General features: G+C 42.1%; 1 protein-coding gene across 1 annotated transcript; it reads left to right on the top strand.

Moving 5' to 3' along the window:
• Positions 1-141: 141 nt before the first annotated feature.
• On the top strand, positions 142-24,844 carry LOC141133920 (olfactory receptor 5AR1-like). Its single transcript, XM_073623536.1, has 3 exons — positions 142-243; positions 16,412-16,537; positions 23,867-24,844. The coding sequence occupies exons 1-3, from the start codon at positions 142-144 to the stop codon at positions 24,842-24,844; spliced, it is 1,206 nt and encodes a 401-aa protein (XP_073479637.1).
• Positions 24,845-25,136: the final 292 nt, after the last annotated feature.

The raw sequence follows: 25,136 nt of genomic DNA, 5'->3' as shown, positions 1-25,136 counted from the left end.
CGCAACTGGCACATTTTGTGACATCCCCACACTCCTAACATAGTGCATGCCTGCACCAAAGAAAAGGGGGAGAGGAGGACTTAAAAAAAACCCTCACACAATACCGCCAGAGATCTGTGAAAAGAGGCAGCATGTCTCAAGATGGCGCCGGCTCCCTGCACTCCACCGCAGAGTCTCACTCCTCTGCTGAAGTTTGGCAAAACCCCATGGCATCAGCATCAGGAGGACAAACACCAGAAAACAGTGAGTACACCCCCCTTTCAAAAGCTGAATTGGACATCAGCTTAGATGTACTTTGCACTAAGTTACTCACTAAATTTCAAACAGAACTGCAAAAATCTACCTCCACTTTGTCCCAAGAAATAGCTGCCTTAGGCTCCCGCACTGATTTACTTGAAAACAAGCATAATGAGCTTGCAATTACTTTCAATGATTTATCCAGGGAGCATGAAAACCTCTCATCAGCTTTCGCGCAACTGCAAGCGCATGTGGAGGATTTAGATACCAGAAATAGAAGCAATAATATCAGAATAAGAGGTGCCCCAGAAACCATTACTGATTTACCAGCATATACCACCAAATTATTCCTGACGCTGTTACCAGAGCAAAATCCCCAGTCCTTCACGTGCGATCGCATGCACCGTGCCCTAAGAGCTAAACCTCCTCCTGACAAACCTCCCCGAGATATAATCCTCTGTATGAAAGACTTCTTGGTGAAGGAAGCAATAATGAGAGCTGCAAGGAGTCTCAGAAATATTACTCTTGATGGAGTACATTTGCCGTTATACCCTGACATCTCTCAAGCTACCCTGGACAGATGCAGGAAAATGAAAGAAATTACTACAATTCTTTCCACGGCCAGAATCAGATACAGATGGGGTTTTCCTTTTAAGCTGATTATCCTGCATAACGGCAGAACTTATATTGCCACCTCGATCCCTGAAGGCCAGGATATTCTCATCAAGCTAGGATTATTGAACCCCAATAATCCTCCACATACCCCATCTACGCCCAGGCAAGCCCCGATATGTAACACTCCTTCTCTTAGAGGAGACAGATGCAGGCCTAGACATGAAGCGGGCCAATGGAGCCCTAATTAACATTATGCATCTATGATGAGCCTTCAATGTCAGTCATTCACACTTGATATTTGAGATCTAATTGGCTCTCTTTCTACCATATCTTTTTTTTCAAATTCAATTATGCCTGTTTTCTGGTTCCATTTGTTTTACAGGTTTCAATTTTTTATTTTTTTTTCAGGCGGAATCTATTACAGGTTACTATATTGTTCTTATACATTAAATCTCCTCTATTTCCTTCCTTTAGCAGCTAATGATGGTGTTATTATCCCTAGAGGACTCAACACTGACACCTTCAGCTTTTCATGAGGACTGTGAGTATACGTCACTCACCTTCATATAACGCACATACCAACTCATATAATAACTGCAACGCTGACATCTTGTGACTATATATGGTATTACGGTCATTCCTCTCTTCTTCAAGATAATGGTATCTAACATCCGTGTATATGATCTAATTCAAAATTTAACAGTTGTAATTCTTACTTAATTTAGCAAGTTATGATAATTTTGAATCTAAATTGTGTTTCTATGATGTTTACAATGTACATGACCTCAGAATTCTCAGCAGTTTGGAATACACATGAGGCATAGATCCAACTAATACCGCAAACCTTTCTGTAAAATTATATATACAACATTTTTGCTGATTGTGGTTACATACCAGTTATTAACACTTTTACATTAGTAGATGTCGGGACTATTATTAATATTTTTCAAGTTGCACAATACAGGGCCTTTAGTAAAATTACGCAAGCTTAGTTGCATAAAATATACATATGCTTTCAGACAAGTTTTTTTTTGTCCTTTTTTTTTTTTTTTTTTCTCTTTCTTTTTTTCTTTTTGATGCACTATTATTAATATAACAACTATTAGTGGCGGCCGTTTGCCCACTTGTCGACATGAATCACCCCCTCTCAGTCGTTACCCATTCTCCAGTCTTTAGGAGACATTACAAGTTTTTTAGATGTATTGATTTACATCTTCTCTTTCAACTTTCTACATTACTTTTTAAAATTTTTTTCATTACAAATATTTTGACGCACAAATTGCTAAGACTGAGTTTGAGACACTGTGGTCTCATATGGGTTCTCAGTCAGTTGGAGACTCCTGTCTTTCCCAACCCCATGTTAAATTCCTACAATAGATCTAAGGTACAATTCACATGGTTTAACAAAATTTTCGTTAATACATCAGATAAGAAAGTTCACGGTACAAGGCTTAAATTCTATATTTGCCTCAATAGAATTAAGCAAATCGCTTTTTCCATTAACTTTTTTTGCACCTGTTTATATACAGAAATAATATCTCAGGGTTGTATATATAATGCAATTTATAAATCTTTTTTTCAATATACATTAGCACTTTCTGTCAGAGTCCCAAAAAAAATCATACCACCATGACCATCGTAACTATTTCACATAATGTACAAGGATTTAATTCCCCAAATAAAAGAAAAAAAGCTTTTTTGCAATATAAGAAATTAAACGCAAAAATAATCCTTTTGCAGGAAACTCACTTTATGAAGGACAATCATCCAAATTTCTTTCATAAAGCCTATAATCAATCCTTCTACACTTCATCATCCTCTAAAACTAAAGGAGTAGCCATCTTAATTCATCAATCTTTACCACCTGAGGTTCAACAGGTCTACAAAGATCAAGACAGTAGATTTATTATAATTAACCACCTCAATACAGTGCACTTACAACCCCTTCCTGCCCAGACCAATTTTCAGCTTTCAGCGCTCTCACACTTTGAATGACAATTACTCAGTCATGCAACACTGTACCCATATGAAATTTGCGTCCTTTTTTTCACACAAATAGAGCTTTCTTTTGGTGGTATTTAATCACTAGTGGATTTTTTATTTTTTGTGCTATAAATAAAAAAGACCGTAAATTTTGTGAAAAAATGCCTTTTTCTTTGTTTCCGTCATAACATTTTGCAAATTAGTAATTTTTCTTCATAAATTTTGGCCAAAATTTATACTGCTACATATCTTTGGTAAAAATAACCCAAATTAGTGTAAATTATTTGGTCTTTGTGAAAGTTATAGAGTCTACAAACTATGGTGCCAATCACTGAAAATTGATCACATCTGATCACACAGATGTACTGATGGTCTATCTCATTTCTTGGGACACTAACAAGTCAGAAAAGTACAAATACCCCCTAAATGACCCCTTTTTAGAAAGTAGACATTCCAAGGTATTAAATAAGTAGCATGGAGAATTTTTTTAAGTTGTAATTTTTTCCCACAATTCTTTGCAAAATGAAGATTTTTTTTTTTTTTACAAAATTGTCATATTAACAGGTTATTTCTCTCTCAGAGCATATGCATACAACAAATTACACCCCAAAATACATTCTGCTACTCTTTCTGAGTATGGCGATACCACATGTGTGAGACTTTTACACAGCCTGGCAACATACAAAGGCCGAACATTGAAGTAGCATCTTCATGCGTTCTATGAGCCTAAATGACATCTCATTTCTAAACCACCATTTACACTTTTGAAGGCTCTGGAGCACCAGGACAATAAAATTGCCCCCAAACTGACCCCATTTTGGAAAGCAAACACCCCAACGTATAATCTATGAGGCATAATGAGTCTTGAATGGTTCATTTTTTTCCAAAAGTTTTTAGAAAATGTGGAAAAAAATGAAAACGCATTTTTTTTTACACAAAGTTGTCCATTTATCAGGTATTTCCAACACATAGCATGTATGTAGCAAAGATGACACCCCAAAATACATTCTGCTCCTCCTCCTGAGTATGGCGATACCACATGTGTGAGACTTTTACACAGCCTGGCCACGTACAAAGGCCCAACGTTGAAGTAGCATCTCCATGCGTTTTACGAGCATAAATGACACATCTCATTTCTCAACCACCTATTACACTTTTGAAGGCCCTGGAGCACCAGGACAATGGAATTGCCCCCAAAATGACCCCATTTTGGAAAGCAAACACCCCAACGTATAATCTATGAGGCATAATGAGTCTTTTGAACGGTTCATTTTTTTCCAGAAGTTTTTGGAAAATGTGGAAAAAAATGAAAACGCATTTTTTTTACACAAAGTTGTCTATTTATCAGATATTTCCAACACATAGCATGTACGTAGCAAAGATGACACTCCAAAATACATTCTGCTACTCCTCCTGAGTATAGCAATACCACATGTGTGAGACTTTTACACAGCATGGCCACATACAAAGGCCCAACATTGAAGTAGCACCATCAGGCGATCTACGAGCATAAATGACACATCTCATTTCTCAACCACCTATTGCATTTTTGAAGGCCCTGGAGCACCAGGACAATGGAAATTGCCCCCCAAATGATCCCATTTTGGAAAGCAAACACCCCAACGTATAATCTATGAGGCATAATGAGTCTTTTGAACGGTTCATTTTTTTCCAGAAGTTTTTGGAAAATGTGGAAAAAAATGAAAACGCATTTTTTTTTACACAAAGTTGTCCATTTATCAGATATTTCCAACACATAGCATGTACGTAGCAAAGATGACACCCCAAAATACATTCTGCTACTCCTCCTGAGTATGGCGATACCACATGTGTGAGGCCACATACAGAGGCCCAACATCCAAGTAGCACCATCAGGCGTTCTAGGAGCATAAATGACATATATAATTTCCTGGCAACCTATCATTTTTGAAAACCCTTCATATTTCTAACACATAACATGCACGTGCCAAGAATTACAATCCAAAATAAATTCTATTGCAGAAAGGGTAAAAAAAAAAAGCATTACCTGTGCTTTTAGTAGTATCCACAGAGGAGAGCACTGGTCCAGGCAGCAGGCAGGAAGGTGCTTAGCGACATCAATATTAACTATCCAGGCAGCAGGCAGGAATATTGTCTATAGTCGGCACAGCACAGTCCATAGAAATTGTCCAGGCAGAGACAGCCAGCACAGCCATAATATTGGTCCTGGTACACTGTTAACTGCAGACACTCATTATTGTACCGCTCTCCAGCCCTTCATAAACATACTGCCTCCTGCTACAGCTAATTATTTGCATAGTCCAGGTAGCGGTGTGGTCCATTCATGCGACAGGCATGGGCATGGTGGCAGTAAGTCAGCAGCAGGCTGAGGGCCACAATCAGGTAAGACCTGTGCACAGGGGCACAGGGGTAGAGGCTTCTACCCACCCAAATCTCTATGAAGCCTCCGGACTCCAGAACCGAATTCCGAAACCCGGAGAAAACAAAAATAATTGTTTTCTCCAAACAGAAAAACAATTCTGGAGCCCCTCACATATGTGAGACCCCTGTGTACTACAGTAGCAGCGCAACAGATCAGTCCAAGCGGTAGGCAAAAGCATAGTCCATAAAACAGTCCAAGCGGTAGACAGTAGAGTAGTTGATAAAACAGGCCAGGGTCAGTTCACGTGGAGGCAGTCCAAACGGTAGGCAGAGGTATAGTCACAAAACAGGCCAGGGTCAGTTCACATGAAAGCAGTCCAAACGGTAGGCAGAGGCAAAGTCAAAAAACAGGCCAGGGTCAGTTCACGTGGAAGGCAGTGGCATGGTTATTTGGGAAAGAATGGAAAATGGTCAGCACAGATGATGAAAATGGGGAAATGGTTAAAAATATGGGCTAATATTTTATGGATGTATGATAAAGTTGGAAGCATTCACCAATGCAAAGGCCAGGTTGGGAGGTACACTGGGGACAATGGTAGCTGGTATCTTTTCTAAATCCTTTTTTGGTGCACACGCGACATTTTTTTAGCCGTCTCCGGCCTGCTTCAGATGGTGGAATGCTGAAGGGGAAGTGGCGCTCATGAAGTCGGCAAACAGCTTTAGAGCGAAGGTCTTCTGGGGGGGGTCTTTGGTGATAGATGAGGGACGTGACAACTTCTTCTATGAATTTTAGGAAGGGGGCGGGGCTTTCAATGGATTTGGTGTAGACTACGTAGGAATTGTAAATGGCCAAATGGATGAGATAAATTGCTACCTTCTTATACCAGAATCGGGACCTCCTTATTGACAAATAGGGCTGAATCATTTGATCGTTAAAATCTACCCCCCCATGTAGAGATTATAATCTTGGACACATGTTGGCTTTTCAATGGGACCTTGTCTTCTTTGTACCTCAATTGCAGTGTCGTCATGGATGGTGGACATCATGTGCACGTCCCTCTTATCCTTCCACCTCAAGGCCAGCACTTCGTTGCATCTCAATGATGCTCTTTCCCCCCTTCGCAGCTTTTTGTTCGCTAAAGATTGTGGGAAGCCCTTTCTATTTTTTCTGGAGGTTCCACAGGCCAGGGTTTTTGCAGTGTATAAGTGTTTGAAAAGGGGCAGGCTCGTGTAAAAGTTGTCAATGTAAATGTGATATCCTTTGTTTAGAAGTGGGCATGCCAGGTCCCATACAATCTTTCCAGTTGTGCCGGGCACTCAGGGGGCTGGAGCTGGGAATCTTTTCCTTCATATATGAGGAACGCATACAAATATCACGTGGCTCTCTCACATAGCTTGTATAACTTTACTCCGTATTTGGCCCTTTTGCTAGGAATATACTGCTTTATTCCTAGCCGGCCTGAAAAGGATACCAGGGACTCATCGACGCAAATATTCTGATCGGGGACATAGAGTTCTGCAAATTGTTGGGAAAAGAAATTTATCAGTGGGCGAATCTTGAATAACTTGGATGATTGTGGGGAGGGCACTGGGTGTTGTCGCTGAAGTGAAGAAAGCGCATTGTCATCTTGTATCGGGACCTGGACATAAGGGCAGAATAAATGGGCATATTGTGGATAGGGTTGGTGGACCAATAGGCATGTCCTTCATTTTTTTTTGTAATCCCCATGTTTAGGGTGAGGCCCATAAACACTTTGAACCTCTCCAAATTCAGATCTCTCCACTCAAAAGGACAGGCATAGGATGATTGGGGGTTGTTGGCAATATATTGCTGGGCATACAAATTTGTCTGGTCCACAATAAATTGCAACATAGTGTCGGGCAAAAACATATGAAAGAAATCAATCTCTGAGAAATTTTGGGTGTTGGTCTGCACACCTGGCAGTGCTGTGAACGGGGGAATAATTGGCGATGCCGAGTCGGAAGGCAGCCATGTTGGGTTGGCAAGACCATCTGGCATGTATGTAGAGGCCCTGGCTCTTGGGGGGTATGACACTCCAGTAGTTGGATTGGAATTTCCTGTGCTGGTACTCAGGCGTGATGTGGCAGGACTGGTACTGGGTCTGGGCATTTGTTCCTGGGGCCTATCGCCGGCGGCAGCGCTGGTACTGGGCATTTGTTCCTGGGGCCTAACGCTGGCGGCAGCGCTGGTACTGGGCCTGGGAATTTATTCCTGGGGCCTATTGGTGGTTGCAGCGCTGGTACTGGGCCTGGGAATATAATCCTGGTTTCCAGAGTGCCGTGCCCTTTTGGGAGGGACCCATTCTTCCTCCGAATCATTTCCTGATTCACTATTTGGTTCAAATGCCGAATTTGATTCGGAATCAGAATTGGAATCTGATGAGAACTCCCCGTTGCTCTCATCGGTCATGGAGAGGATCTGGAACGCCTCCTCACTGCTGTATACACTTTTGGACATGACGCGGTGTGACAGGTGGCAGGTGACGGTCACTGATGGGCTGTGCGATGGGTGGCAGCTGACGTTCACTGATCGGTGATGACAGTGTGACAGGCGATGGTCATTGATGGGTGACAGGCCATGGACAGTGACTGGTGATGGGTGACGGTCACTAAAGGGTAACAGGTGATCAGTGATGGCTGACGGTCACTGATGGGTGACAGGTGATGGGTAACGGGTGATGGCTGGCGGTCACTGATGGGTGACAGGTGAAGGCTGGCGGTCACTGATGGGTGATGGGTGCTAGCTGGCGGTCACTGATGGGTGACAGGTGAAGGCTGGCGGTCACTGATGGGTGACGGGTGATGGCTGGCGGTCACTGATGGGTGACGGGTGATGGCTGGCGGTCACTGATGGGTGACGAGTGATGGCTGGCGGTCACTGATGGGTGACGGGTGATGGCTGACAGTCACTGATGGGTGATGGCTGGCGGTCACTGATGGGTGATGGGTGAAGGCTGGCGGTCACTGATGGGTGACGGGTAATGGCTGGCGGTCACTGATGGGTGATGGGTGATGGCTGGCGGTCACTGATGGGTGACGGGTGATGGTTGGCGGTCTCTGATGGGTGACGGGTGATGGCTGGCGGTCACTGATGGGTGACAGATAGCGGTCACTGATGGGTGACGGGTGAAGGCTGGCGGTCACTGATGGGTGACGGGTGATGGCTGGCGGTCACTGATGAGTGACGGGTGATGGCTGGCGGTCACTGACGGGTGACGGCTAGCGGTCACTGATGGGTGATGGGTGAAGGCTGGCGGTCACTGATGGGTGACGGGTGATGGCTGGCGCTCACTGATGGGTGACGGGTGATGGCTGGCGGTCACTGATGGGTGACGGGTGATGGCTGGCGGTCACTGATGGGTGACGGGTGATGGCTGGCGGTCACTGATGGGTGACGGCTAGCGGTCACTGATGGGTGACGGGTGATGGGTGACAGGTGCACCGCTGATGGTCACTGATTTGTGACGGGTGACAGGTGCACCGCTGACGGTCACTGATGGCAGTCCCTTATGTGACAGGTGCACTTTATTGGGTGACTGTGGTGACTGTTGGGTAACAGATGACAATTGGGGGGGCGATGGGACAGGTGTGGTGTTTGTGCAGACACTACAGAACACAGATCGGTAACTCACTGCTTCTGGCTCTTCTCTCCTCACACTGGAAACGGTGTGTGAGGAGAGAAGAGCTGGTAACAGCTAGTTACCGCTCTGTGTTTACATTTATGATTGGCTGTGAATGGATCACAGCCGATCACGTGGGTAAACAGCCAGCCAATGGCTGTTTACCGCGTCGGTGACGAGTAGTGTTCCCAGGAACACTCCACCACCGACGTGCACACGATTGCACGCATGCGCCGTGCACAATAGGGTGGACCTATCTGTGATCGTCCGTGACTTCATCACGGCCGATCACGTGGTAAACAGCCATGTCCCCTTGGTGGCGAGCGGTGTCTCCGTGACACGCTGCCACCGAAGGAACGGGGATGCGCGTGCACGATTGCGCGCATTCCCTATTTAAATGGGAGGCCGTCATATGATGTCCTCCCGCAACGTGAGCCGCGCCGCCTGGCCGTCAATTGACGGCCGGCGGTCGGCAAGCGGTTAAAGGTATCCTGTCTGGTAGAGAACTAACAATAGCTAATGTTTATGCACCAAATGATACTCAAACCACATTCTTTACTCAGTTTTTTAACACCCTGCAACGTTATCATTCACCGCATATTATATTAGGTGGAGACTTTAATTCAGTTGCTCAACCAAATTTAGATTGTAGCAGACACAATATAAATTCAAAAACATTCTCTAAAGCAACATCTAAACACATAAACGACCTACAACTTATAGATTCATGGAGAGCATTAAATGTGGGTGCACGAGAATATACTTTTTATTCACACCCACATGATTCATATTCACATTTAGACTACATCTTATGTACCCCTATAATCCTATCCAACGCATGTGAAGCACTTATTCACCCATGTACTTGGTCAGACCATCAGATAACTACACTCAACACACATTTTATAGGTCTTACCTCAACACCTTACTCATGGAGACTCAACGAATCTTTATTAACAGAACTACCCACCAACAAGAAATAACCTCAGCAATTAAAGATTATTTCACATTAAACAATACACCAGGCATATCCCCTACTACTTTGTGGCTTGCTCACAAAGCAGTCTTGAAAGGTCGTCTTATTAAAAGGGCAGCCCAAGCCAATAAAGAAAAATGGGCAAAAATTCACTCCCTTACACTCGATCTCCAAAAATTCTATAGAGAACATACAAACACATATGATTCAGATGTCTATAACATGATATCTTTAAAACGCAATGAACTAGATTCTATACTTACATTTAAAGCAGAGAAGGCCCTCCGTTGGTCAAAAGCGAAATTTTTCCTCTCAAGTAACTCCTATTCAACAATGTTTGCCCGGAAATTAAATAATTCTATTAAACCCACCCACGTCTACAAGCTTAAAAATAACACTAATCAATTAGTCACTCATCCGCAAGACGTTCTATCAATCTTTTCAAAATTTTATTCAGAGCTTTTATCCAAACCTTCTTCACCAATCCCTTACTCAACAATATCATGGCTAGATAATATTCCAGTCCCTTCATTATCCCCTTCACAGACAGACCTTTTGAATGCTCCCTGCACAGACAAAGAAGTTCTCCAAATCATTAAATCCCTTAAAAGAGGTTCTGCTCCTGGTCCAGATGGATTCTCTTCTTTTTATTATAAACAATTCCATCATCTCCTAATCCCTCATCTCACCAAATTAATAAAATTCTAAAAGGTGACCATTTCCCAGATGAAATGCTTTTAGCTAACATGTCATTAATCCCAAAACCGAATAAAGATCACACATTGCCCCAAAATTACAGACCAATCTCTGTTATTAATAACGACCTCAAGATTTTTAGCAGACTTTTAGCAAATAGATTAGCAACAATATTAAAAAATAATGTGTCTGCGCTAGAAAAAAATCACTACACTCAAAGTGCAGTATTAATAAACATAAGCAACCTGAGTGTTGAAATAAAATATAAAGTGCACAATACTATATAAACAGAGAATGTGAATGATCAAACAAAGTGACATATCAATTAAAATAATAAATAAATACTGGAGGGTATAGCAAATGGTGAATAAATAAAGTCCAAAAACGTGAATATCCAATGATGTAAAAGTGCCCGAATAAATTAGTCCCAAAATTAGGTGATTTTCACATATTCTATCTTCCAAAATGTGCCACCAAGAAACATGCTGTAGTGTCTTCCAGCCGCCCCCACAGGTGTATATGCTCACCTTCCTGTGTGTGACACAGCGATTAAACTATGCCAAACAAAGCCTTGGAGCCACTCCTGTGCTCATTAGGAACCAGCTGTGTAAACTTCCAATGTTCTAAGTTTTATGTGTTGATCTTGTCTTGGCCTCTTGCTATTCTGACTTTTGAAGCTTCAAAAAGTCAGAATAGCAAGAGGCCAAGACAAGATCAACACATAAAACTTAGAACATTGGAAGTTTACACAGCTGGTTCCTAATGAGCACAGGAGTGGCTCCAAGGCTTTGTTTGGCATAGTTTAATCGCTGTGTCACACACAGGAAGGTGAGCATATACACCTGTGGGGGCGGCTGGAAGACACTACAGCATGTTTCTTGGTGGCACATTTTGGAAGATAGAATATGTGAAAATCACCTAATTTTGGGACTAATTTATTCGGGCACTTTTACATCATTGGATATTCACGTTTTTGGACTTTATTTATTCACCATTTGCTATACCCTCCAGTATTTATTTATTATTTTAATTGATATGTCACTTTGTTTGATCATTCACATTCTCTGTTTATATAGTATTGTGCACTTTATATTTTATTTCAACACTCAGGTTGCTTATGTTTATTAATACTGCACTTTGAGTGTAGTGATTTTTTTCTAGCGCAGACACATTATTTTTTAATTTTAATACTATACACGAATATGGAACGTGATTGAGTGTTTGCAGCTGGACTCCACTGTTCACTTATTACTCTATAGGCATTTGTCCGTAAGTGGCTCGCAAGGTTTTTAGCTATTATTCAGATTAGCAACAATAATCCCTTCCCTGATATCCCCTTACCAATCAGGTTTTATCCCAGGCAGGGAAATTACAGACAATATTAGACTAGTCACAAATATAATTCAGGATGCAAATATTAAATTACATCCTGTACTTCTTTTAAGTCTAGATATTAATAAAGCATTCAATAGCGTAACTTGGAAATACTTAGATCTAGTACTACAAAAATATGGATTTAATGGAGCATTCATACACGCTTTTCATGCACTTTACCACAATCCGGCCACTAGGATAAAATTACCTGGTTATAATTCTGACTCCTTTAAGATAGGGAAGGGAACAAGACAGGGCTGCCCCCTTTCTCCCCTTCTATTCCCCCTTGCAATAGAACCATTAGCTACTGCTATTTTACATAACCCAGATATTAAAAGCTACACAGCAAACAATCACACATATAAACTCAGTATGCAGATGATATGATTCTGTTTTTATCACAACCTAACATAATTTTGCCAAACCTACTACAAACACTAAAAAACTTCTCTTCCCTTTCTGGTTTATGAGTAAATGTTTCAAAATCAATAGGTATGCCAATAAATATTCCAACCTCACAACTAGACAACATTCGCTCTTCATTTAAATTCATTAATGCAACAGAGTCTCTCCCATATCTAGGTGTACATCTCACCCCAGATATTAATAATCTAGCTAACAAAAACTTTCTCCCCATGTTTCAAAAATTAAGATCAACAATGAAACTATGGAGTTCCTTTAATATTTCATTTTTAGGTAGAATAACAGCTATAAAAATGTCCCTCTTACCTAAATTACTTTATTTATTTCGCGCTCTTCCAACCAGACTTAATAAAACGTTGATCTCCAAATTCCAATCTGATGTTAACAAATTTATATGGTATAATTCTCACCTAAGGATTGCCAAAACAGTATTATACAAATCGCAGAAAGAGGGTGGCTTTGGTCTCCCAGATTTTTGGCTATACTATCTTGCAGCTAGATGGTCCCAATTAGCTCAATGGCACATACAGAATTCCAAAATCCCCTGGGTTAAGTTTAAAAATGAATCAATTCTCCCTTACTCTTTAGCTAGATTACTTTGGGGTCATAAAATATCAATACACAAATTAGCCAATCTTAATCTCGTGGTTGCCAATTCTTACCAACTCTGGAAATTACATAATCAAAAATTTAATATGGCATCAACCACACCCCCACTCGCTTCCTTTATTGGGGACCCCAAATTCCTATCACTACACCAAGACACAGATCATTACACATGGTGGATTGAAAATAATTTAACCACACTCAAGACCCTTATTGTAGACTCTACCTTCACTTCCTTTGCAACTTTAAAAGAAAAATACAAGACTCCCAATAGCGAATTCAGAAGATACCTTCAAATTAGACACTATTACAACACTTATTTTCAAATTTCATCTAATTTATCACATACATTTTTTGAAAAAATTTGTATTAATTCTCCAAGAGCTGCTAGCTTAATCTCAGAAATATACTCAAATCTGATAGGCACCAATAGTCTGGAAAAACACCCCTATATGCTTAAATGGGAACAAGAATGCGACATCACCCTTTCAACTGAAAATTGGTCAGAGGGCATCTCCAATCTTCTCAAATGCACGAGATCAATCACAAATAGAGAGACAGCAATTAAGCTCTTCACACGGTGGTATTATACTCCATCTAAATTCTCAAAGGTTTCGCAACCATTATATCCGAGAATAATGTTAATCTCACTCTTTCCAATTGTCTTCTATTCACACCTATCATAGGTCTAAATATTTTTCATATGAGATTGGTCCATACCATATGTATCGCCATACACTGGCTCATTGCATACCACTGGAAATCTCCTACACTACTCTTATCCCAACTTAAAACAAGGATCAACAATATCCTCCTTATGGAAAAAATATTTCACACTCTAAATAACTCACAACACATATTTGATAAAAAATGGAATCCTTGGTTCACTCATGCAAATCCTTTTATAAACTTAGAATAATTATTTATCTACCTCTGCCTCTCTAAAATAAATTCTTATAGTGATTTTGCCAAATTTGCACAACCACTGTATACAAAATTGCAATTTTTTTGTACTGATGATTATTTATCGATGTAATTCTCTTGATAATCAACATTTTTCACTGTACCGTTCTTTTTTCTGTTTTATACCTAATAAAAAAGTTTGTAAACAAATAAATATCTGGGAGTAGTGATATCACCGGACCCTACTGAATACCTGAAATTGAACCTAGCACCCCTACTGGAAAGACAACGTGTAAAATGCCAGGGATGGTGTAAGCTTCCACTATCAGTGGTAGGAAGGGTGAATTTGAACAAAATTATATGGGCCCTGCAACTCCTATCTTCCACAATTCCCCTATGTGGATTCCCAACAAATGGTTTGAGAAGACTGACACCCAATTTTGCAATCTTATTTGGAAAAGAGGTAGAGCCCGTATCAGCCTAACAGTACAATTTGGCAAGGACGGGGGGGGGGGGGGAGGCGGTACCACACTCCAAGATATACTTCTTAGCATCACAGCTGCAACAACTTACAGGCTGGGATCTGCATGAGTCAGATGACCCTATTTTACAAATGGTGTCTCACACCAATCCCATATTAACAGCTGGCTCCCATTTGGAGATGGGTCTACCGTGTATCCCCTCGCCTTCCCCAACGGCAATGCTACTCCAGAAGGTTTGGAAGGCAGTTAAAAGAGCACTAACCATAGATGGTCCAATGGAGTTTACCCCATTTGGAACAACCCCAACTACCCTGAGCTATTCAAACTACAGGGATTCGTCTCTTGGTCAAAAATAGGGATATGGTTCTTTACACAATTATATAATGGCAATGTACTCAAATCATTTGAAAACCTATGCAGGGAATTCTCTCTGATGCCGCGTACACACGAGCCTTTGTCCTGCGGACTTTTCGACAGACTTTACGACGGACTTTCCGAATGAACGGACTTGCCTACACACGATCAACCAAAGTCCAACGGATTTGTATGTGATGACGTACGACTGGACTAAAACAAGGAAGTTCATAGCCAGTAGCCAATAGCTGCCCTAGCGTCGGTTTTTGTCCGTCGGACTAGCATACAGACGAGCAAACTTTTCGACCGGAGTCGAGTCCGTCGAAAAGATTTGAAACATGTTTAATTTCTAGGTCCGTCGAACTTTTGGGGAAAAAAAGTCCGCTAGAGCCCACACACAATCGAATTGTCCGACGGACTCTGGTCCGCCGAACCATGTATGCCGTAAAGTCCGGTCGTGTGTACGCGGCATCACGCGGAATCAGTTCTATCAATACTTCCAACTCAGGCATGCTTTACAAAGCCAGACACGGACAGTCAGCCTAAATATCACTAGATCTTTTCTGATACAGGAGGTCCTACAAGCTGACAGCCGCAAGGGAGTGATATTCAGGGCTTATGCTACCCTGGTGGCCACAATCCAAAATCCGGCCCTACTTAAATGTAGAACACATTGGTCCACGGATGTGGGGGACATGGATGGTGACCAATGGGACATGACCCTGGAGTCGATCCCGGCGGTGTCAATTGCGGCATCTCATAAACTCTCACAATTTTTTATACTTCATAGGTCATATCGTACACCCATACAACTATATGAATGGGGCAGAAGAGACTTTATGCCCTAAATGTGCCACACACAGGGGAGATTTCATACACATGATATGGCGCTGCCCGAAACTTGCTAGATATTGGACGGAGGTCACACAGACTGTATCTGCTGTAGCACAGGCGCCCATACCATGTGCACTCTGGTGTGTCTCTTGGGTTCGGTTGATACTGAAATGTATCCAAAAGGCGTTTATATAATGGTAACTAGACTACTATACCTGGCCAGAAAACTCATAGCACATTATTGGCTTGCGACTAACGTGCCTACAAAGGCCCAGTGGATCGCATATGTTTATTCCCTCCTTCCTAGGGAGCAGTTGGCAAACCGACACCGAAAGGCTCCAAAAAAATTTGACCTTATATTGCAAAACTGTCTGGATAACCCCAACCTTGCTCCTACCCAGTTAATAATGGATAGACTGCTACGGTTATAAAGACTCTAATGCTGTAGATAGGCACTCCTCTTGAGTCTGAGGCCTCTCCTATAATGCATATGCTGTGCAGAAGGTAACTCATATGGTAACAAGGCCCATAGACAAGCCTGAAGGAAAGAGCCTATGACTTATGATATTTTATTTTATTTTATCTTATGTTAGCTTATTTTTTTATTATTTTAAAAGTGTGAGTTTTCCCCCCTTTTTTTCTTATTTCTTTTATTTTATTAATTTTGTTTGTTTTAAGTTCTACAAAAAATGAGGTTATATGTGCCTACCACTAGGTAACTGTATTATATGTACATACATGTCTGATCTTACGTATAATTCTAGAATGGGGAAATATGTGTACCCCCTTATTGTAAAACAGTTACCCATTATTCTTGTCAATAAAAAAAGTTTTGATTAAAAAAAAATAATAAATTATATGCAAAATGAAAATCAATTTTAGGGCAGCAATCCACAGACTGGTGAAAATAATGTATTGGCTTTTAGAAGTTGCAAACAAAACCACTGGAGATGCTGCTGTATTTTGTGGAACCAGAACTGAGTGCCAGAAAGCCATCGCTTATCCAACCTTTTTCATTTGTCAACCTCTCCACACTTGTTGTCAACAGACTGGTAATCTTTTCAGATATGATGCAACCATTCTAAATGGATAGAATGGTGGAGGTGAGAGCAGGAGAGCACCTGAATGGACTCAGGATTGGTTTAGCAAACTAGGGAGTAGGGAGTGATATGAGAGGGAGCAGAAAGCCTTCAGGAAGTAGTCAGGCCTTTGTTGAAGTTCCAGGGCCTACACATGGGCTTTAGTAAAGCACAATTTGTGTGCGAAACATGTAAGCTGGTTCTCCCTTGCTTGTACATGTAATGCTCTTTGTTTTCTTCATGGTTTTATGCGAATAAAGGCATTTGGATCTCAGTTTGGTGTGCAGCCATCCGGATTTTCCTTTCATTAGGTTCTACACATGACTAATGCCCCGTACACACGGTCGGATTTTCCGATGGAAAATGTCCAATCGGAGCGTGTTGTCGGAAATTCCGACCGTGTGTGGGCTCCATCGAACATTTTCCATCGGATTTTCTGACACACAAACTTTGAGAGCAGGCTATAAAATTTTCCGTCAACAAAATCCGTTGTCGGAAATTCCGATCGTGTATACACAAATCCGATGGACAAAGTGCCACGCATGCTCAGAATAAATAAAGAGATGAAAGTTATTGGCCACTGCCCCATTTATAGTCCTGACGTACGTGTTTTACGTCACTGCGTTTAGAACGATCGGATTTTCCGACAACTTTGTGTGACCGTGTGTATGCAAGACAAGTTTGAGCCAACATCCGTCGGAAAAAATCCTAGGATTCTGTTGTCAGAATGTCCGAACAAAGTCTGACTGTGTGTACGGGGCATAAGAATGTAGAGTAAGCTTTTGGTGGGCTTTCCCCTTCAGGAAGTGGAAGAACCTTAAAAGAAGACATCCCGAGAGAGGGCATCACCATTTGTCTGTTATACAAGTAAAAGAGAAGTTCCAGGAGGAAGCAACTGAATCTCTTTATTATCATGAAGCATGGTGGCTTATCCAACCTTGTTCATTTGTCAACCTCTCCACACTTGTTGTCAACAGACTGGTAATCTTTTCAGATATGATGCAACCATTCTAAATGGATAGAATGGTGGAGGTGAGAGCAGGAGAGCACCTGAATGGACTCAGGATTGGTTTAGCAAACTAGGGAGTAGGGAGTGATATGAGAGGGAGCAGAAAGCCTTCAGGAAGTAGTCAGGCCTTTGTTGAAGTTCCAGGGCCTACACATGGGCTTTGGTAAAGCACAATTTGTGTGCGAAACATGTAAGCTGGTCCTCCCTTGCTTGTACATGTAATGCTCTTTGTTTTCTTCATGGTTTTATGCGAATAAAGGCATTTGGATGTCAGTTTGGTGTGCAGCCATCCGGATTTTCCTTTCATTAGGTTCTACACATGACTAATGCCCCGTACACACGGTCGGATTTTCCGATGGAAAATGTCCGATCGGAGCATGTTGTCGGAAATTCCGACCGTGTGTGGGCTCCATCGGACATTTTCCATCGGATTTTCCGACACACAAAGTTTGAGAGTAGGCAATAAAATTTTCCGACAACAAAATCCGTTGTCGGAAATTCCGATCGTGTGTACACAAATCTGACGGACAAAGTGCCACGCATGCTCAGAATAAATAAAGAGATGAAAGCTATTGGCCACTGCCCCGTTTATAGTCCCGACGTACGTGTTTTACATCACCGCGTTTAGAACAATCAGATTTTCCGACAACTTTGTGTGACCGTGTGTATGCAAGACAAGTTTGAGCCAACATCCGTCAGAAAAAATCCTAGGATTCTGTTGTCGGAATGTCCGAACAAAGTCTGACTGTGTGTACGGGGCATAAGAATGTAGAGTAAGCTTTTGGTAGGCTTTCCCCTTCAGGAAGTGGAAGAACCTTAAAAGAAGACATCCTGAGAGAGGGCATCACCATTTGTCTGTTATACAAGTAAAAGAGAGGTTCCAGGAGGAAGCAACTGAATCTCTTTATTATCATGGAGCATGGTGGCTTATCCAACCTTGTTCATTTGTCAACCTCTCCACACTTGTTGTCAACAGACTGGTAATCTTTTCAGATATGATGCAACCATTCTAAATGGATAGAATGGTGGAGGTGAGAGTAGGAGAGCACCTGAATGGACTCAGGATTGGTTTAGCAAACTAGGGAGTAGGGAGTGATATGAGAGGGAGCAGAAAGCCTTCAGGAAGTAGTCAGGCCTTTGTTGAAGTTCCAGGGCCTACACATGGGCTTTGGTAAAGCACAATTTGTGTGTGAAACATGTAAGCTGGTCCTCCCTTGCTTGTACATGTAATGCTCTTTGTTTTCTTCATGGTTTTATGCAAATAAAGGCATTTGGATCTCAGTTTGGTGTGCAGCCATCCGGATTTTCCTTTCATTAGGTTCTACACATGACTAATGCCCCATACACACGGTCGGATTTTCCGATGGAAAATGTCCGATCGGAGCATGTTGTCGGAAATTCCGACCGTGTGTGGGCTCCATCGGACATTTTCCATCGGATTTTCCGACACACAAAGTTTGAGAGCAGGCAATAAAATTTTCCGACAACAAAATCCGTTGTCGGAAATTCCGATCGTGTGTACACAAATCCAACGGACAAAGTGCCACGCATGCTCAGAATAAATAAAGAGATGAAAGCTATTGGCCACTGCCCCGTTTATAGTCCTGACGTACGTGTTTTACGTCACCGCGTTTAGAACAATCGGATTTTCTGACAACTTTGTGTGACCGTGTGTATGCAAGACAAGTTTGAGCCAACATCCGTCTGAAAAAATCCTAGGATTCTGTTGTCGGAATGTCCGAACAAAGTCTGACCGTGTGTATGGGGCATAAGAATGTACAGTAAGCTTTTGGTGGGCTTTCCCCTTCAGGAAGTGGAAGAACCTAAAAGAAGACATCCCGAGAGTGGGCATCACCATTTGTCTGTTATACAAGTAAAAGAGAAGTTCCAGGAGGAAGCAACTGAATCTCTTTATTATCATGGAGCATGGTGGCTTATACTCGGGGAATAAAAAAGTAAGCATATAGACTGGCTTGTTCAGGGGACTGGTAATGATTGAGAGAAGGTGGTCCCAGCCCAATGGCAGTGGTGACAGATCCCCTGTCTTGACCATGTGCCTGAAATCTGCTTTAAAATACATTTAATTATGTTTAAAAATACATTTTAATTTATTGTCTAATGGCTAATTAAATATCTGCCTCGAGTTCAACTTTAATTAGCTTAGGGATTTATTTATTCTCAGAATGTTTTGGAAAACATATATTCTATAGGGACACATTATGGGTATTAAAAGTTTATAAATATATTTTCATCAGTGGAAAGAATCTAAATTCATGCCAGAGCTCTATGATGCCTTTGATTCTATGTAGCTACACCAAGAAAACTGGGACCAGACCATGTATGTATATAACTTTAAAGTGAGATTTATTTGCAGTGAAGCAAAAGACAATCACACACCAGCAAACAATAAACATGAGAATGCATGCGAATCAAAACTAAATGACAAAATGCCTAACCAGCAACCAAAAATAAAACCAACAATATACACTATACAGGTGGTCCCTGGGTTGCAAACAAGATAGGGTCTGTAGGTTTGTTCTTAATTTGAATCTGTTTGTAAGTTGGAACACATAAATTTTGTCTTTGTAAAGTGTATCTCCAGTCCAAAAAAATATTTTTAAGCTTTTTGGATAGCATAGGGAAGGGTTAACACACCTGTAACGTTTGTTTTGCTGTCTGTGCCCCTGTTCAGAAGATTTCACCTCGCTTTCTGTCCCAATGACAATTGGATTTTGAAATTTTGGGTTGTTGAGGAAACAAGCCTTGGTGATAAAGCATCAGTGGAGACACCTTTTTCCCATAATAACTCTTACAGGAGTGAGTTCCTAGGGGTAGATTTCCTCCCACTTCCTGTAGTCTCCCTCCGTTTGTAAGTATGAGTCGTTTGTAAGTCGGATGTTTGTAACCAGGCATCCACCTTTATACACAAATGAGATACACACAAGGCAGAGGAAACCTAGAGGAACAAGGAGCAAAGTAGCAGGGTACTGGGTGCAGGGCAGGAACAAGAGCAAGGTCAAGAATAAATGGCAGCAGAGGCAAGCTGATGTGCCGTGTGCTAGTGCGAGAAGCATTATATGTCCTGCTAGCAGCTGAGACCATTTGGAACTGATTACTGGGGCCTGTTGGCCTCTAGGAGACACTTGCTGTGGACACTGGAACTGCAACAATCAGCCCAGAGCACCACAGAGCCACCAGCAGGCGAATTCAGTCCTAACATTCCTCCCCTTAAGGAGGAGTCTCTGGACGCTCCATCATGTCCCACTGGTGGGGTCTGGAAGCTGACTGGGTACCCCGCCACCGAGGCCTTGAGGCTGGCTGAGTACCCTGCCGCTGGGATCCCTTAGGGGGAGCAACACTGAAAGCCTACCATTCTTTAATGCAGCATGCATCCCAATGCTGGGACCCAAAGGTGACCTGAAAGCTGAACACCGGAGTCCATGCAGGTACCCTGATGCCCGGGTGTCCCATCATAACTGGACCTTCTCATCTCTGTTGCTAGAGACTGCTCCACTTTTTACCTGCCATTTAGGTCTTTCCAGGGCATATGCTACCCAACCCAGGTCCTCAAATGCACCGGGGATTGCAGAGATAACACCTGAGTCAGGACAAGGTTAATTTGCAACTTTGCCCTTTCCTAGAGGAGCTCTACTACTGGGGCTATAAGAGCAGACACATCTCTCATGTTCAGAGTGGATATCTGGACCTCCTGGCCTTGGCACAACAGGATACACTGGCTGCGAAAATAACTCAGGACAGGCAACAGTAGGGATCTTACCCAGACAACCCATTTAAGCCACATGACAATGGAACTTTGGAAGCCTCAGACACATCAGCAGGCTGGAGCTTAACTCAGATAACAGAGTCTGGCTGATCATCAAGTAGTGAATCATTATAGTCTGGCCAGGCGACGAAACAGGAATCAGCATAGTTCAGAAAGGCAACAGACATCAGATCACAGGCAGCAGACTCGGCAGTAGACCGCAGATCAGAGAAAGGCCTGGCAACAAGCACCATGTCACCAGTGGCAGGCTTGGCTGAGGATGGCAGGACACCAGAGGCAGGCTTAGCAGAGGATGGCAGGTCACCAGAGGCAGGCTTGGCAGAGGATGGCAGGTCACCAGAGGCAGGCTTGGCAGAGAATGGCTGGTCACCAGAGGCTGGCTTAGCAGAGGATGACAGAACACCAGAGGCAGGCTGACACCCATTGGCAAGCATAGAGGCAGGCTAAGCCCCACCGGTAACCACAGAGGCCAGCTGAACCCCATAGTCAAGCACAGAGGCAGGCTGAAACCCATCAGAAAGAATAGAAGCAGGCTGAATCCCATTGGCAAGCATAGAGGCAGGCTAAACCCCATTGGCAAGCATAGAGGCAGGCTGAACCCCATCGGCAAGCATAGAGGCAGGCTGAACCCCATCAGCAGGCAGCACGGAAGCAGGTTGGACCTCATCAGCAGGCAGCATGTTTCAGCTTCTACAGGGGTGTATGGCATATGCACACTTACATTGGTCCAAGCTTCACTAATGTAAATATGCAAAACAAACCATACATGGAATTCAGCTTTAATTACAAAAACAAAATTCATACTGGTGTTGGCTACTAATAGTGCAGAAATAATGACACCCAAAAGTATATGTCTCCTGAAAAATAGTACTATATGCTATAAGCTAAAAGACTAATCTGTCTATTAGTACATGCTAACAATGGCTTAACCACTTCCTGCCCAGCCTATAGCAAAATGACGGCCGGGCGGTGGTTCCGTTATCCTGACTGGGCGTCATATGACGTCCAGCAAGATAACATGCCAGCGCGCACCTGCGGGGGCGTGCAGCTCAGCAATCGGAGGTGCTGTGTCAGTCTGACACACTGCATCTCTGATCGTGGTATGGAGCCTCTGACGGAGGCTTCTTACCAAGTGATCAGCTGTGATTCGCATGAACCAGGAAGTGCCGGTGAACCAGGGAGAGCCGATCGGCGTCTCTCCCTGACGGGGGGGGGGGGGGTCTCTGCTGATAATCAGCACATTGATTATTAGCCCAGCCCCATCAGATGTGCCACCACAGCTGCCAATAAGTTCCCATCAGTAACACCTGTCGGTACCTCATCAGTACCTCATCATCAGTGCTGCCCATCAGTGCCACCTGTCAGTGCCAATTAGTACTGCCAATTAGTGCCAATCAGTGCCATCAGTGCCATCTGTCAGTGCCCATCACAGCCGCCTGTCAGTGCCCATTAGTGCCACCTTTCAGTGCCGCCTATCAGTGCCCATCAGTGCTGCATATCAGTGCCGCCTATTGGTGCCCATTAGTGCTGGATATCAATGCCGCCTATCCGTGCCCATCAATTCTACATATCAGTGCCTCCTCATCAATGCCCATCAGTGCCACCTTATCAGTACCAAATCATCAGTGCCGCCTCATCAATGCCTGTCAGTGAAGGAGAAAACAAAATTTTATAACCGAAACGAAGAAAAACGTTTTTTTTTCCCACTAATTTTGATCTTTTTTAGTTTGTTTAGCAAAAAATAAAAACTCCAGTGGTGATCAAATACCACCAAAAGAAAGCTCTATTTGCGGGAAGAAAATATTTAAAATTTAGTTTGGGTGCAGTGTTGCATGACCGCGCAACTGTCATTCAAAATGCGACAGCACTGAAAGCTGAAAATTGTCCTGGGCAGGAAGGGACGAAAGTGCCTAAACCATTTGTGTTTACCATCCACATTGCAAGTCCCATACCTGTAGTTTTACTGACAGCTGCCCTGGCAGACTAGCAATTGAAAAGCATTTTAGCATTGTTCCAAATCATATGGCAATTATCTATGACATGGTGATCACTTTGCTTTGTTTATAAACAGCTGTCACTTACAATGACAGCTTCCATAGTATTAAAAAATGTAAACAGAAGATTTAAAACAAATTAAAATATATTCTGTTCTGTTTGTAAGACTATAATAGGAGATCTGAGCAGAACATTTATTTCACATTGTACAAAAAAAAAAGCCTTATATGTTTTTGTGAAAATGATTTAGGTTGGCAAATTAGGTAAAGACTTATTGTGAAGGTAATCAGTGCATATTTATGCTGCTAAATTTGGTCTTGTCTTCCAGGCACCGATTGTCTCTTGTCACAAAAAGGTTAAACATGCTTGATGCAATAGGTGTAAGGGATAGGAAGATCTATCCTTCCCCTAGCCGTTGTTCTGCAAGGTCTTTACATTTTTTAAGAGTAATAGCTACTGTATTTGTTATTATATTGATTCTAATTAGAGCTCAACTCTCATTTTAATCTTACAGAGATCTTACAAAGTCTCCATGGAAGATCCTAAGGGCAGTAATAACTCATTGTTAACTGAGTTTGTTCTATTTGGTTTTTCTAATAGACCTGACCTGAAGATATTTTTATTTATGATGTTCCTTATTGTTTATGTAACTTCTATTTTGGGAAATACTGGTATAATACTTATTGTATTTAGCAATACCCGTTTTCATACTCCTATGTACTTTTTCATCAGCAACCTCTCCTTCATAGACCTTATATACTCATCAAACATTGCTCCAAAGATGCTTGCTGGCCTACTTTTTGGTCAAAAATCCATCTCCTACATTGGCTGTGCAATACAGCTTTTCTTCTTCTGTGCTCTTGGAAGTACTGAATGTATGCTATTTGCAATTATGGCTTTTGACCGATATGTGGCAATCTGTAACCCATTAAACTATAACTTAGTAATGCAGCAGAAGATGTGCCTACAGCTGGTATGTGGGGCTTTTACAGCCGGTTTGCTGCATTCTGTGATTGAGACATGCCTCACTTTTCATCTGTCCTTTTGTGTCTCTAATGTTCTTCATCATTTTGCTTGCGATTTTCCCCCACTGTTGAGCATTTCTTGCAGTGACACTACTATTAATGAGATTGTTTTGTTTATTTTGTCCTCTTCACTCACCATGCCTTCTGTTGTGGTCATTCTTGGGTCCTATATTTCTATTTTATTAGCCATTTTAAAAATAACTGGGAGGGGAGGAAGACAAAAAGCTTTTTCTACCTGTGCCTCACATATTACAGCAGTGACTTTACTTTACACCACTGTCCTTTATGTGTATCTCAGTCCCAAATCCTCAGCTTCTAGGGATAATGTGAATATAGCTACTGTATTCTATACAGTGGTACTGCCCATGCTAAATCCACTGATTTATAGCATGAGGAACCAAGATATAAAAAGTGTGCTAAAAGCAACATTACTAGGGAAATGCTTCAGAATATCATGTAGGATGTAAGCATGGATGGATTTATACCTTCTGCCCCAGGACAGCTATCATGTGTTCTTTCCTCCTTCCACAGTCAACTGGCTAGTTTTAGTATCACATATTCAAAAATGTTATTGGTTTTAAGATAACAAAAGTGACATATAGAAGGAAATCTACATCATGAAGACAGAGAACAACAAAAATAACATTAGTATTATAAGTACTGTATGTTACAGGTTAACAAGATATATCAAAAATCTGAAAATAAGGAAGATAACTTTCATATGTGAGGGAAAAGGGAAGAGCAGTGACAAGAGAAGTA

Source organism: Aquarana catesbeiana, linkage group LG03, assembly GCF_042186555.1.
Source record: "Aquarana catesbeiana isolate 2022-GZ linkage group LG03, ASM4218655v1, whole genome shotgun sequence".
In the NCBI taxonomy this organism is placed as follows: Eukaryota; Metazoa; Chordata; class Amphibia; order Anura; family Ranidae; genus Aquarana; species Aquarana catesbeiana.
Note: the sequence above shows the minus strand (reverse complement) of the source record. Positions and strands in the feature narration are given on the sequence as shown.

Coding starts and splice junctions, on each gene's coding strand:
- LOC141133920 (XM_073623536.1), top strand. CDS start 142: ATGGCGCCGGCTCCCTGCACTCCACCGCAGAGTCTCACTCCTCTGCTG. Junction 244..16,411: donor AGGACAAACACCAGAAAACA/GTGAGTACACCC, acceptor ATTGGCTTTTAG/AAGTTGCAAACAAAACCACT. Junction 16,538..23,866: donor CACTTGTTGTCAACAGACTG/GTAATCTTTTCA, acceptor TTAATCTTACAG/AGATCTTACAAAGTCTCCAT.